A 15,739-nucleotide genomic window follows, 5' to 3' on the forward strand; every position below is an offset into this window, starting at 1 on the left:
TGGGCTACCTCTCTCTTCCTCACCCCTAATCCTGTTTGGTGCAGTTCACACAGATGTACATCATCCTCCCAGAAGGAGTAAGGGTCAGGGCAGATCATCCAAGCCCGCTTGGATAAAAGGGAAGGGAAGAAGAGGAAAGCCTAACCTGGGAAAGAATTCAGACCATGAAAATAATCAAGGAGTTACAATGGCAAGCACAAAGCATATACCTCTCCTGTAACCACTTTTTTTCCCCAGCTTCTGCACATATATGGACGAAGGAAGGTGACCATTCAACCATCTAACCATACAGTAAATTTGCCCCGTGGTAAAATGCTCAAGAAACATCATTTCCCTTCTTTTTCCCTTTCCTCCTCACTTGTTCTGGGCTTTTAATTTCAGGATGCTTATTTCCATTTCTATCTAATATAAAGAACAAACCAACGTTTTGCATTGTGAGGAAAAGTATTCCTTTTCCCTGTAAATTATGCAAAAAAAGAGAATCATTTATGGTTAAACCATCCCATGTTGATCTCAAGAGGCAGAACTGTGTGGCCAAGAGTGGAGCTATGGAATCGGTCTGGTTGTGTTGCAGTCTAATGGCACCATTGACAAGCTGGGTGACCTTGGACAAATTGTTTAACCTTTCTGGGCTTCATATTCCCCTTCTCTAAAACTGGAGTAATATTTCATAGGCTTGTTGATAGAATGAGATTATGCATATAAAACCCTTAAAACTTTGTCTGGTATATAGTGAGCACTCTTTTATGCCTAGGTGGTAATATTATTGTTAATGAGGTTCAAGCATGAGATCCTCCAATGGCTGGCCCTTTCTTTCTTCCGCTACGTCCTGCGTGTGTTTCATCACACTGCCTATCTCTCTGCTCTGCTGAAGCCAGATTACTTTTTCATCCCAAACTATATTATCTCTGTATTCCTTATCTGTGTCCATACAGCACAGCCTCGTCATCATTCAACATGCACTTTACACAACCTATTTTCTATCAAGCTTCAGCCAAGTAAAATTGCATGCTGCTACATTTGTGCCCCTAGCCAGACATTTAGTACAAATTTCTTCATTTCTCTTTCTTTCCTTCCTCCTCTTGACCAGGAGCTCTTCAAGGACAGGAGAGTATTTGGGCCATCCTTTTAGCCATAGCACCTAGCAGCTGTTATATATAACACATTTTTTTAAATGTATGTTGAATTAAAAAGGGCTTAAGGATCCAGACTAGTAATTCTGAAGTCGTAAAATTCCATTTAAAGTATAGCCACAGGAATTGGCTCAGTGACCCCTTCTGGAAGCAAATCTTACTTATTACTATAAACTGCATGAAGGGATTGTCTTTATTTGTTCAAAATTCAATGTCCTTTAATCACATTTGTTGAATTGAATTAAGGAACTTACTCTTATCAATGAAATTCAATTTGGGATATATCTGAGATGTTTCTAACATCATTCAGAGTCCTTGAGAGTTTTCTTCTTTCTAAGAAAAGTGATGCTCCATTTGTCTATTTCCCAGTCTTTCATTTATAAGAACAATATAGTGATTTTCTTAATAATTTATACTATCTTTAGTCAATTGGTTCAACAATATATTTTTTCATTATATAAAACAAATGTCTCCATATTTTTGCCCTTTGGTAAATTTTACCCAAATTCACTGAAGTATCTTTCATAAATATCTATGGAACTTCTATTTTTCAAGTCGATCCTTTGCAAAACAACAATAACAAAACTGGCTTACCCTATAGTGATGACTTAAAAAATGCATCTGTGTTTGTGAAATGGTGAAATTAATGGATAGGATTTATACTTACTTCAAATATATCCCGAATCCAAACACTTCTCTGCATTATCGTTGCCATTAAATTTCTAACCACCATCATCTCTCAACTCAACTGCTACAGTTACCTTTAGAGTGGCTGCTGCTTCTGGGCTCACCTCTCTACTAAATGTTTTACAGAACATCTGAAATGATGTTTGAAAATTTTAATCAGATCATGCTACTCTCTTGGTCAAAACCTTCCTATCTCCACTGTACCATGAAGAAAGACTGGACTCCTTACAATGGTCAGTGAGACCCAACATCGCCTGGCTGCTGCCTCTCAACGCTTACTCCCCCACCAACCCCCACTCCGGACACTACTGTGCCCTGCATTACTACACCACAGGCACCCTGGGATGTTTTTCTTCCCTCTTTTCACATGCTGTGCTTGTTCTTTTCCTGGCCCTTTGTACCTTGTATCCCCTCTCTTTACAATGCTCAGTCCTGAAGATGGGGCCGAGTCCTTACCATTGCTCAGATGTAACCTCCTTCATGAAGCTTCCCCTCCCTGATTGCCTCTGCTCAAGATGACAATTCAGACCCATTGCTGTGGGCCACTCTGCTGCTGACATCTGTCACTGTCAGCTAGTTCTCAGCATCGTGTGCCAAACGGCCCTGTTAATTCAGTCTGCGCCAGATCTTGGCGTTCGGGTCCACCAGTCTTTGCTGTTACATACATTCCTACTTCTCTCTTCAGACTGACACTTGGTTAAAGCAGAAGACCACAAAAACCTCTGTGGCTGAGTCATTTTGCTCCCAGCAAGCCCATTTTGTTCTCAATGCATTATCCATGCCACAAATAACCTAGGGAGATTTTAGGGTTGTCAACTGGGCCTGTTCCAGCCTTAGGACTCTCGTGACGCTACCGGGTCACCACATGTTGGCATGGGATTGATTACTAAGCACAGCAATCTCTTCCTAAAAGCATAAGCAAAAACGCTGAGTGTTCCTTCAACTAGGAGTTTCTAAAGCTACTCCGCCGAGAGGTTTGGCCTCAAGAAGCTGGGAGGAGAAAACACAAGCCTTGGCAGTCACTTTCCCCATTCACGATGCTGTTTTCTCTCCACGTCTTGTGCCTTTGCCGCATGTGCACCACGAAGCCTTTCTCACTGTGATTTCAAACACCTTTACATGTAATTATATGCAAACATAGTCATTTATGCTTGCTGACAAACATCAAGATGAAAAGTAAAAATAAATGAATCATTTTGTTTCATGCTTAAGTTACCAAACCTCTGGATCTCAGCAAGACCTCCAATAGTAGACTAATCTACAAAGTCTAGTCTTTATATATACAAGAGAACTAAAGGTATTTGGAAATCTTTTCTTTCTCAAGACTGCCTGGCTTTAAGCCATATGTCAAAATAATCTTTTAAATGACAGAAAGTGAGGGTCCCATCCTCCCTCCACCCCACATCAGGCAGATGCCTTGACTTCCCTAGGAAGAAAGACAAGTATATAGGAAAGCAAAAGAAGAAAATGCCATATCATCATTTGACTGGCTTAGACAGAAATGTAGAGAATGGAAGAGAATAATTGTTTCCTTACATGTAATACAAAAAAAGAGTATAAAGACAACAAGTTCTTTAGATAAAACTTTATCAACAAAAATAATAACTCCATAACTTAAGTGTTATTTATTCAGCTAAGTAAATCATAGCCATGATTTAGGAAATACACACATGCCTACACACACATAGATACACACAGACACACACACACACACACATAAATCAGAGTTGCCAAATAGATAAAGGAACCCAGGCTACTTGCTGGCTCTCATTATTTGCTCTCATTCTAAATAGGAGTCTAAATGTTTGATTTTTCTGACTTACCTGCAAAAATCATTTTGCAAATATTAAGTAAGATTTGGATGGTAAAAACGAAGCAAGAATCACATTTGATGTTCAGACAAAAATCATAAAAAAAATTGCTCAGATGCTCTAGTATCATAACAGTCTGGAACCAGTTGAGATAGGTATGAATGAGCCTTCTCTATTTTTCTTAATTTATTAAATATGTTGATCTTTTATGTCCAGATTTATAAGCAACACATTACACGTGTTGTATGTAATAATTGTGTTTGTCATTTTGCTCGTTTAGCAGTTCTAAGCCCAAGTTATATATGGTTTCAACATAGAAATTTGATTTTACAAAATATTTCATTACTTTTTTTTCCAAATTGAGAGTCAAATATTATTGAAAGTACATGTCGAGGCAGAATTATCTTTTTCTTTTTTTAATGTTTTATTCTTTTGGAAAGCGAGAGACAGAGAGAGACAGAGAGAGAGAGAGAGAGCACAGGCTGGAGAGGGGCAGAGAGAGTGGGAGTCACAGAATCTGAAGCGGGCTCCAGGCTCTGAGCTGTCAGCACAGAGCCAGATGCGGGGCTAGAACTCATGAACTGCAAGATCATGACCTGAGCTGAAGTCATGCTTAACCAACTGAGCCACCCAGGCACCCCAACAAAATTATCTTTTAAACAGTGTCCAGGAGGGGCATCTGGGTGGCTCAGTCAGTTGAGTGTCCGATTTCAACTTAGGTCATGATCTCATATCGGTGTGTTTGAGCTCCACATAGAGCTCTGTGTTGACAGCTCAGAGCCTGGAGCCTGCTTTGGATTCTATGCCTCCCTCTCTCTCTGCCCCTACCCTGCTCATGCTCTGTCTGTCTCTGTCTCTCAAAAAATAAAATAAAACGTTAAAAATAATTTTTAAACAGTGTCCCGGAAGCCATGTGCAAGTGAAGACTTTTTTGAGTACACATTTTTAAGTCAGGTCTAGATTTGACCCCAGCTATACTTTCCAGCTTCTTATATAGATGATTTGTTTGAAATATCAAAACCCTGTAAAATGAGGATAATAAAACCCACTTTAAAATATTGCTGTGATGGTTAAATGTCAATCAAACACACCTAAAAAACCTTCAACAGCTGCTGCAAAATATTGGCAAGCTATTCATCTACTATGTTTTATGTCTTTTAGAAAGAATAATTAGTTAAGATTGTAAAGACAAGACAAATGCCAGATCTGGACTCCATATTTTGATTATCTTTAATGTGCTTGAATCCAAGTGTAAATAAGCAAGGGGGGTGGAATACTAAATTAGGAGAAAAGAGTATTTTTTATTAAGTATAAGCCAAGGTTATATATAATCTAGAAAGATATATGGCTGAATTTCGCTTTAAACTCTACTGACCTTGGGGAAAAAATGGGTTAGGAGTTTGAGGAACATACAATGGGGCTGATGTATGTGTGTGCATGTGTGTGTGTGTACATGTGGGTGTACGTACTGAGTACAGAATTCCTAACCACCACTCTTAGTATCTTTTAAGCATGAGAGGTTTACTGAGTATGTTCTATAGCAAAAAGACATTTTTGACAGGGAATACATTCATATAACCCAATTTGAGGAGGCACTGTCTTAAAGAGAAAACTAAATTCGGTTTTTATTTCACTTCAAATTATTCCATAGTTCAACTATGTTTGTTCTCAGCTGGGGTCATGTCATGGGTCAGTTCCCCACTTTGTATTAAATAGAATCTTTACGGGGCGCCTTGGGTGGCTTAGTCGGTTGAGCGTCCGACTTCAGCTCAGGTCATGATCTCACAGTCCGTGAGTTCGAGCCCCACATTGGGCTCTGTGCTGACAGCTCGGAGCCTGGAGCCCGTTTCAGATTCTGTGTCTCCCTCTCTCTCTGCCCCTCCCTTGTTCATGCTCTGTCTCTGTCTCAGAAATAAATAAACGTTAAAAGAAATTGTAAAAAATAAATAAATAAATAAATAAATAAATAAATAATAAATAAATAAATAAATAAAATCTTTATTCATTATAGAATAAATAATTTAATCATGTTTGAAAACATTTGCCTGTATTTACAGCCCATCAGGTTTGTCGGCAAGCATCTTTGTTCATTTGAGCTGTTGTAACAGAGGACCATAGACTGGGTGGCTGATAAACAACAGAAATTTATTTCGCACAGTTCCAGAGACTGGGAAGTCCAGGACTGTGATGCTGGCAGTTGAGTGTTTGGTAAGGGCTTCCTAGTTCACAGACGTCCATATTTTCACTGTGTCCTCACATGATGGAGAGGACTCGGGCACTGTCTGGGTCCTCTTTATAAAGGCGCTAATCCTGTTTACCTCCCAATACCATCATCTTGGGCATTAGGATCTCAGCATATGAATTTGGGGGTCAGACGGATACAAAATTTCAGACCATACCAGCTGGCAAACATCAACATGAAGATTTAAGACATTTGGACAGATCATCTCATTATTTTGGTGTTTAGTTTGTTAAGCATCCATATAATTATAGACAACCAGATGATTCAGTAACCTTTTGTCTTATTTTTTTTGTCTTTGATTTTCTGTGCTATGAATACCATTTATTCTGTAGGTGGAAAACATAAAAAATAGAGACCGTGAAATATATTTGGTTAACAAGATATGTTATTTCCTTAGAGTTTCAAACGTACCATTCATTCTTTTTAATAATATTTATCTTATTGTATATTCAAATGACTTGCACAATTCAATAGCATTTTTCTAAAACTTAAATGAAATAATAAATTTATGTAAGCAAAGGGCACGGCAATATATAGAGAAAGATCTATGTGTGTGAGGTATGTGATTTTTTTAGTGTTCTTTTGGTTATTTAACTACATGTATAGTACAACCAGCACATTTAACTAACGTACTTTTTTTCTTTCTTTGTTTCCCAACAGGCTTAGAATGTAATAATTCAAGAATTTTATAATACAGTTGAGTAGCTTAACAACTGTTTATGTGCTTCCCATGGTATGTTCTCCATATGGTAAGTATATGTTTACTTTGATGCTGGCTTGATTGTGACAGAAATATGTTCGGTTAGAACTTATAGGTAACCTAGGATTATTTCAGAATTATAACTTAAAACCCATCCAAAGTATAAAATAGTTGTAGAAGTTTATCTTATATGTAGAGATATTCTATAAATTTAGATTTAACATTGTATCAAAGTTAATTTTAATATAATTGTCTATCATGGTAGAATAATATGACTTTGAGGTTTAGTTTTATTTTTAATAAATATTATACTTAATATCCCCAATATTTCTATACTATTCTTTAGTTTTCTGTGATTTTTTAAAATATTAGACTTGCAGAATTTTATGCTAAAGTATTAAAATTTCCTGAATTGTCTTTTTAAAATTATGATATGTAATATCATTTCAAGGTCAGGTTAATTTCTTTCTATATTAGTTATCTTTTCAAAAAATGGTTTTAGTTTTGGCAACATAATACTTGCACCACTAAATCACTTGTGTGTGTGTGTGTGTGTGTGTATACAATTTCTTTAATAAGCTACATAAAAAGGGAGAAGAAAACTAGTCTTTGCTTGGTAAAGGGAACTCTTACTATTAATTTTGCATTGCTGAAAAGTAAAGAGGGGAATGAAAGGCTGGGAGACTATGCTGTTTCTGAGTCAAGTACTAAGCTAAAAGTACTAACTCACAGGGAAGGAAAGGAGGCAGCCCACTACCTTTTCCTCACAAAAAAAAAATGAGCCATGGGGCACCTGTGTGGCTCAACTGGTTGAGTGTCAGACTCTTGATTTTGGTTCAAGTCATGATATCTCAGTTTGTGGGATACAGTCCCATGTGGGTCTCTCTGTTGATGGCACAGAGCCTGCCTGGGATTCTTTCTCTCCTAGCTCTCTGCCCCTACCCCTGCTTGCACACACTTGTGCTCACTCTCTCTCTCTCTCTCTCTCTCAAAATAAATAAACTTTAAAAAAGGGGGGAAAAAAGAAAGAAAAGCCATGAACTAGACCATTCATAATCAGAAGTGTTCCCAAAACTTATGGCATGGTTAGGCCATCAGGAGATTCTGTTCCTTAACAACACCTGATACTGTCAGACCTGTGATACTCATCCTAAACCTTACTCTCCATTCTCCTACCCATTTCCTTGCTGGAGCCCCTGTCTGAGCATCTAACATCTATCACATGTGATTTGGAACTTAGTGAGGCTGATCTTTCCCTACAAAAGCAGGAGGATGAGGTGGGACTGATTATACTGTGAGGGCTGGAATAATTGTGGGTAGGTTATTAGCATGCCATTTCAGAGCACTGAATGCTTTTTGACACAAAATATAATTTAATATACAATATGTGATTCTAAAGCAGTGTCATCTAATAAAAATATAATGTGAGGCAAAGATGCAATTTAAATTTTTCTTGTGGCCACATTTTTGAAAAGTAAAAGAAGCAAGTAAAATGGATTTTAATAATATATTATATTAACCCTCTATATTCAAAATATAACCTTCAACATGTGATTGATGTAAAAAAATATTGTGACCTTTTACATCCTTTTTTTTTCCATACTAAGTCTTTGAAATCCTTTGTGTACTTACAGCACATATCAGTTGGGATACTACATTTTATTGGGCATACTTGATCTGTATTTATATTTCATAAAATTTACAGTTGAAAAAGTAGATCCACAAAGCCCAGTTGTCCCACACATACTTAAAGCATTCCAATAACTAAATTGAGTATCCATTTTTAAATTTAAATTAACCAAAATTAAAAGTTATTTCCTCAGTCACACTAGTCACATTTCAAGTAATCAACAGACCCATGTGGCTAATAGCTACCATGTTGGACAACTCTTTTCCAGAGAAATGTGGACATAATGCCATAATTCTGCTACCTAATGAATTTTGTAGGTTTATCTCAGAGCACACCAATGAAGCCTATAAGTTTTTAATGAGAAAAAAAAGTCAAATTCTACACTTCTGACCAAGAATGAAATTTTAGCCAGTCTCATCTGATCCATGAGAGATTATAGATAAGAAAACATACAAGGTCTAAACCTTGAAGTTGTAATGCACATTGTAATTTGTTTGATTTAAATTTGCTTCAGTATAAATGCTCTGTTGTAACTGAAGGAATTACCTGATCACAGCCCTTTTCATTACAATGAGTGATTAAAAAGCAAAGAGTAAAATAATTGTTTTTTTAAATGGCTCTATGAAATACTGTTAAAAGAAAGAAAATATAAACTTCAGACCTATAAATCACATGTCTGATGAAGGATTTGTATTCACAAATTATAAGGAACCCTTTTTAAAACTTAACAAAAAGACAACCAACAACTCAGTTTAAAAATGGGTAAAGATGAATTTGCCAAAAAGATGTATGGGAAGATGTTCAACATCATTAGTCATTAGGGAGATGCAAATTAAAACCACAATTAGATACTACTAGACACCTATTATAATGGATAAAAAATTTTAAAAATCTGACAATACTAAATGCTGGTGTCCATGCAAGAACTGCAGGGATTCTCATTCATTGCTGATAGGAGTTCAAAATGGTGCCAACACTTGGGAAAATTGTGTGCCAGATTTTTGTAAAGTCAAATATACACTTAATCATATGATTCAGTAATCCCATTTCTAGATATTTACCCAAGTGAATTGAAATTTTATTTTACACAAAACTCTATATGTAAATATTTAGAGCAACTTTATCTGTAATTTCTAAGACATCAAAATAACCAAAATGTTCTTCCGTTGGTGAATGGATGAACAAATTATAGTATGTCTGTGCAATGAAATACTACTGAACTATAAAAAAGAAAAAAATTTTTAAAGAGATGTTGATTTATGCAATATGAATGTTAAATGTATTTTGTTAGGTGAAAGAAGACAGACCCAAATGATTGAATATTGTATGATTCCATGTGTATGAAATACTAGAAAAAGCAAAATATAGAAACAGGATACAGATCAGTGGTTGCCAAGGTTTACAGATGTGGGAGAGCTGACAATAAAGTGATAGTGTGAGGAAATTTGGGGAGTGCTAGAACTGTTCTGCATGGTACTGCAATTCTGGATAAATGATTGTACGTTCATCAAAACCTATAGGACTGTACAACACAGAGTAAGCTATACAGCATGCAAATTTAAAATAAGAAAATAAATAAGATATTGAAATATCCCAAGATGGAGTGACATATGACGGTGACATATGAATCTAACCAAATTACAAATGTAAGACATAACCTCATTTTCCATGGGGAAAAAGGATCTAGCCTCAGTAACTTTGGGGAACAGTCTTTTGACAGGACAAGCACTAAAATGAATAATGTTAAAGAGAAAATAACTATATATAGACATTGTATACTATTTGATAGTTCTCCCCCCACAAGAGTACAGGTTAGTAATTATGTAACTACTTCACATGCATATTAGGGTGGAACACATGAATAAATAAATAGTTGACAACGGAAGCTAGGGTTTTCATTGTCAGTGAAAGAAGTTACAAATAAGCAAAGGGAATTAGCTACAATTAACCTTATAGTGCTAGGTTAGAGACAGATCTATCAACATGAACTCATTTTCATTGTAATATACCTGCAGATAGGTATAAAAATAAACGTGGTGGGGTGCCTGGGTGGCTCCCTCGGTTAAGCGTCCGACTTCGGCTCAGGTCATGATCTCACGGTCTGTGAGTTCGAGCCCCGCGTCGGGCTCTGTGCTGACCGCTCAGAGCCTGGATCCTGTTTCAGATTCTGTGTCTCCCTGTCTCTCTGCCCCTCCCTTGTTCATGCTCTGTCTCTCTCTGTCTCAAAAATAAATAAACGTTAAAAAAATTAAAAAAAAATAAACGTGGATAAATGTGCATACATGGGAATACATACTTAATATTTATTAGCTCTACCTACTGAAAAGTTTTAACACCATAGTAGCAATGAGCATACCTCATGCCCACATTTTAGTTACTAAATACCATTCTCCAATAAAAACAAAACCCAAGGCCCTAAGAGATATGGCAGGAAAAATACAACATAAGACTGAAGTATCTTCTAGTGCCAGAGTGTGAAAAAGTGGCAAAAAAAAAAAAGTTACTGGGGCATGTCAAAGGACACAGGAGCTAACCAGAAAGAGTTCCCAGTGATCAAAACTGAAACACTTTGAGCAATAGAATGATTATATTAAGCTATAACCTAATGAACAAAATAAATGTTAATGAATTCACACTGATGCAAATGAGCACAAGGTGTTGTATGGAAACCAATCTGACAATCAATTTCATATTTAAAAAATAAAAATAAAATTAAGATAAAAAAATAAAAAACGAATAGAAAGATAAATGAGAAGGGAAGAATCTTCCTTACAGAAAAATTCCAAATAATATATATTGCCCATCCACCCACGAGGAAGTGAAGCTTAACTCCTCTTTCCCTTCCCATGAAGGTAGTCTTTATGCCCCAGAGAACATGGAAATGTGGGAAAAGTTAATTTTCCCATGGAAAAATGTGGCAGATACTACCTTCATCGAGTGATCAAGGATAACATCTCCAAGATAAGTTATGTCGACCCCATGTACCCTGGTGTGATGTGATGAGTGCACTTGATTTCTGTGATATTCTTTCCCTAAACCCAGAGCTCCACTGTAATCTTGAGAAAAATATGACACAAAGTCAAATTGAGGCATGTACTAAAAAACACTTTACCACATTCTCCAAAAGTTTTAAGATCATGAAAGACTGAGAAACACAGCTAAAGAGATGAGAGAGACATTATGACTCAGTGCGATGTGGTAGCCTTGATTTGATCTTGAAACAGAAAAGAGGCATTAGTGGAAATATTGATGAAATCTGAATAAAACCTGTAGCCTAATTAATATTATTTTGCCAATGTTCTTAGCTTTGACAAATGTACTATGATTGTGTTGATAGTGGGACAAGCTGGGTGAAGGAATCTCTACACATCCTGGCAACTTTTCTATAAATTATTATGTTATTTATAGATATATTTATATGTCTATAAATTATTATGAAGATCTTTGAAAATGAATTGTAAGCTTTTAATACTTGGTTGGTGATAGGGGTGCTTGGGTTGCTCAGTTGGTTAAGCGTCCTGCTCTTGGTTTCAGCTCGGATCATAATCTCACAGTTTCGTGGGTTTGAGCTCCACATTGGGCTCTGCACTGACAGTGTGGAGCCTACTTGGGACGCTTTCTCTCCTTCTCTCTCTGCCGCTCCCCCACTCACACTGTCTCTGTCTCTCTCAAAATAAATAAATAAACTTAACAAAAATACTTGGTCAATGATAAATCTACTTTTAGAAAGATTCTTCTCGTATATAATATAATCATTTCTACCCCCACAATAAGTATATTTTGCCATTTTTGTCTGTCTATTCTGAGTTATTAAGAACCTCTGCTCTTTATTTGTCATAAAAATGTTCTTCATTACTTAAAATTTGAGAATTATAAGAGCTCTTCACATATATTTGCATTTTTAACAATTCCTGTTGCTTAAAGCATCCAAAATTATGGTTGTTTAAATTTGTAATGCTTTAATTAAATTTAATTAAAATTAAATTGAGCCATTTGGTGACATATTATTTGGCAAAACAGCCTTGCTTGTCACAGAGGCACAGCAACCTGACAATCATTATGACCAGCTGTAGTTTTTATTACATAAATGAATATATGTTCAGATACAAAAAAAAATCAATAAATGGTCAAAATAACTGTAATGCCTTTTTGAAATTGGCATAGCGAAGGTTATGTGTACTTTATCTAACATAATGATATTACATTACAAGGCCAAAATCCCCTCAGACTTCTTTAAGAGTTTAAAGGTTTCTTTGTTCACATAGACATTTCAGCCTTACAGGGAGCATACAAAGTAGGAAATTCAAATAACATTCTTTAGTTACAAACAAGAAAAGAAGACTCTTCCAGGTTAAGTGACTTGCCTAGAAGCAGGCAGCTAGTAAAGGGCTGAGCATCTATGTAGAACACACCTTGATTAACTCTTAATTCTTGACCTTTATACCACATCATGAAGTCCACACTGTATGGAACTGTTCTTGTTACATTCTTGTTTTTCTTAACTTCCAGAGATAACCAAGGTCTTTCCCTTAATTTAAAATCAATGTTAACAAATTGTACACCACTAAAAAAAGTATTATTTACATGTAAAGCAAAAAAAAAAATTTCACTTGAAATATCTATTTTCTGTTAACTTCAAAATCCTACCTAGATTACTGGATTGGAAACCAATGTGGCCACCTTGTGTGCATTATGCACCAGTATGCTTTCACTTTAAGGAAATCTAATGAATGAAGACAAAGAAAAGTCACAAAACACATAAACTGAGAAGTGATTTTTTTTTTATTGTAAACTTATCATTTGCCTCACGAAAGCATTTATCATGTCTTTTCTTAGATAACAATCTTCCCTGGTACAGTGTCATTAGATTTATACATAGTATTTCAGGAGAAATAGATTTGTTTTATAAAGCAAAGCAGACCTACCCTTGGACATTGTGATCCGTGCCTTCAGTGCTTGTATCACTATGCCTGTCGGCTGAAGTTTTTCTAAAAGTGATCTCATAATCCATAGGCAGTTTTAATATGGAAAAAATTTATAGCATACTCTCACTTGTCAATAAATCAAGCTTTCTCCCTATTGCTTTCCAATCACAATGCCAGCTTCTAAGGGAACTTTTTTTATTAGGTAATTTGAAAATACTTTATTAGGCTATTTGAAAAGCTCTTGAATATGAGAAGATGAGAAACAATAAAAGATACATCAATAGAAAAAAAATCCTATACCTTCAAATAATAGTATAGTACATACAGAAGACACATGCAAAATCAATCTGACCCATCCTATGTGTAAATCCCATTTGGCATCTGATATAATACATAAATAAACATTGAAAATATTTCAATGCTTAGAGGTCTCATTACTTTCTTTTTTCTAATCTAAACCCCTTCCACCATAGTAAAAGCCTATTGCATTTTTGCTTTTTTTGTTGTTGTTCAAGAAGTTATTCAGAAAAGTTATTTTTTTATAAGACCTCTCTCTTTTGTACTAAGACTTCCTACTGTACTGCTCGGTGAATAATGGGTGCTTAAAAATATTTGCGGTATTGAATTTCTAAATAGAATGCTATTGAGCACATTTTTCAGTTAAGGAAAGTAGGCTTACGATGTCAGGTAATTTCAGGAGTAATGGGATAGTATCAGTGGAACCATAAGTGTGATATGCTCCACAGGCCTGGTGTTTGTGTTGACCATCCTAAATGCGGACATCTATATGATTCTATGTGTCTCAGATTCTACCTCCTACAAAGAATTGTGGGTAGAGTGTAGACAGATAGTTGGATACATGCATGGATGGAGGAAGATGGATGGATGGAAAGACAGACAACCTGTTTTTCTGTTATGGCTCCCTGATATCTCCCATACCATGGATAATGTTTTATCCAAATGTGGAAAACGTGTTTAAAGGAATCGAGAAACATAGTAGGTGATAAAGAATTCCACAGGTTCTTGCATCATCATCATCATCATCATCATCATCATAGTAATTTGGGGAAAATTGAGGGTACAATACTTATACCTTCTGTGTCCAGGAGAACTTATTGTTTTATTCGGTTACCCCCAAAAAAGTCAATTTACTTTTACTTTGATTAGCAGGGTCAAATCAATGCCAGTGGAAGACTGTACCTATAATAATGGCTGTTTTATGCATTTTTTCTTTTCTTTTCCCTTTAATGACTTATCTTTATTTTGAATATGCAGATATAAGCATTTCTAAGACTATACTTCAAACTATATGCTCTGGGGAAAGAATTAGTAGACAACAATGTCTGGAAAGTCTGAATTTATTATTGTCAAATTGGTCTTAAATTTTTATTTTTAGTGACTATGATTTCCCTGTAGCTACACTATAAACAGAAAACACTTCACAGTAAACCAGCTCCTCTAGGAAAAAAATACTGTGGTGTGAATATTTATGTCAGTAAGTACTTAGAATAAGTAGAAAAAGATAAACACACCCTAAACTTTTACTTAAAACCATGCACATTAGCCCTGAGATTTCTAGCTACCTTATAAAATAAATGATCATTCTATAGATTTGTAAGTCAATTTTAATTGTTTTCAACTACCTCTATTTTGGTTTTCTTTCCTGTTCCGTTTATCTCCTTATTAAAAAAATTAATCTTTATTTTCATTTTGTATGTCTCAGCACTTCTTTTAAATTCATATTATATTTGAACTTGAAACACAGTAGGATGTTAAGTTAAACTTTTTGACTTTAAATTAATGTCATTTACATTCCCCCCAAATTGAATATAGTGATCTCTCCATTCTTATGTTGGAATATCATCTATCTCAAAATAAATCTCTGTGTTGCTAACGGGTGAAATCTGGCATATGCGCCCTTGGTTTTATGGATGCATGATATCAGATCTCCATTATGTGCAGTGCAGAAGTTGGAGATGTAGAGCTGTCTTCCATGACAAAGTGAGGGAAATTTATCAGTAAATCTTCAGGGAGGAGAGGATGAGTGATGTGTTGGATGGCCCGAAGAATTTTAGGAAAGTGATGATCTGTGTTCAATATTAACTTGTATACTCTGTTATAGTATAACAGTTCTCCATCTAAAACTTCAGAAATATCTGCTAACTATGCCTCTGTGAAGTGTCAGGGGAAAATTAAGAGACTGAGTTCACATCCAGGTTAAAGTAGAGGGAAGGGAACATTTATGGCAGATTAGACATGGGTAGAACATTTTAATTTCCAGGGTTGGAACTGAGAGCAGTAAATAATCAGGAGTTCATAAGACCCTTGGAATTCTCAGAAATCTTTTGGGACATTGGAATTCCCATAGAATATGGGATAGGTTGGCTAGGAACTTTCAATATAAAGACCACACGTTATACCTAGGTTACTTTTGTTATTACATAAATATTAAAGCAACATTTAAAAAACTCAGTAAAAATGTGTTTTACCCAGAATTCAATCACCACCCCATAGTTATTTGTTCATGTTTCCTTTTATTCCCAATTCACATGTACACATAATTTTATATCATATAATTAGAATTTTCTATTTTGATTTTGGGCTCAATCCC

The 15,739-nt window shown here is 35.6% G+C and overlaps 1 protein-coding gene across 3 annotated transcripts in view; it reads left to right on the forward strand.

Annotated features, from left to right (window-relative positions):
• The window catches only part of FUT9 (fucosyltransferase 9), a 200,849-nt gene that overhangs the window by 94,281 nt on the left and 90,829 nt on the right, over positions 1-15,739 (forward strand). For 2 of the 3 annotated variants that reach the window (XM_060616212.3, XM_060616211.3), the window contains exon 2: positions 6,534-6,622. Coding sequence is in view for 1 of the 3 variants with exons in the window: in XM_060616211.3 (XP_060472194.1) it covers positions 6,604-6,622 (19 nt within the window). In the remaining 2 variants the exon portion in view is untranslated. The remainder of the gene's footprint in view (positions 1-6,533; positions 6,623-15,739) is intronic. The other variant, XM_060616213.3, reaches the window with a different exon arrangement.

The sequence above is a fragment of the Panthera onca genome, chromosome B2 (genome assembly GCF_046562875.1).
Source record: "Panthera onca isolate mPanOnc1 chromosome B2, mPanOnc1 haplotype 2, whole genome shotgun sequence".
Lineage (NCBI taxonomy): Eukaryota > Metazoa > Chordata > Mammalia > Carnivora > Felidae > Panthera > Panthera onca.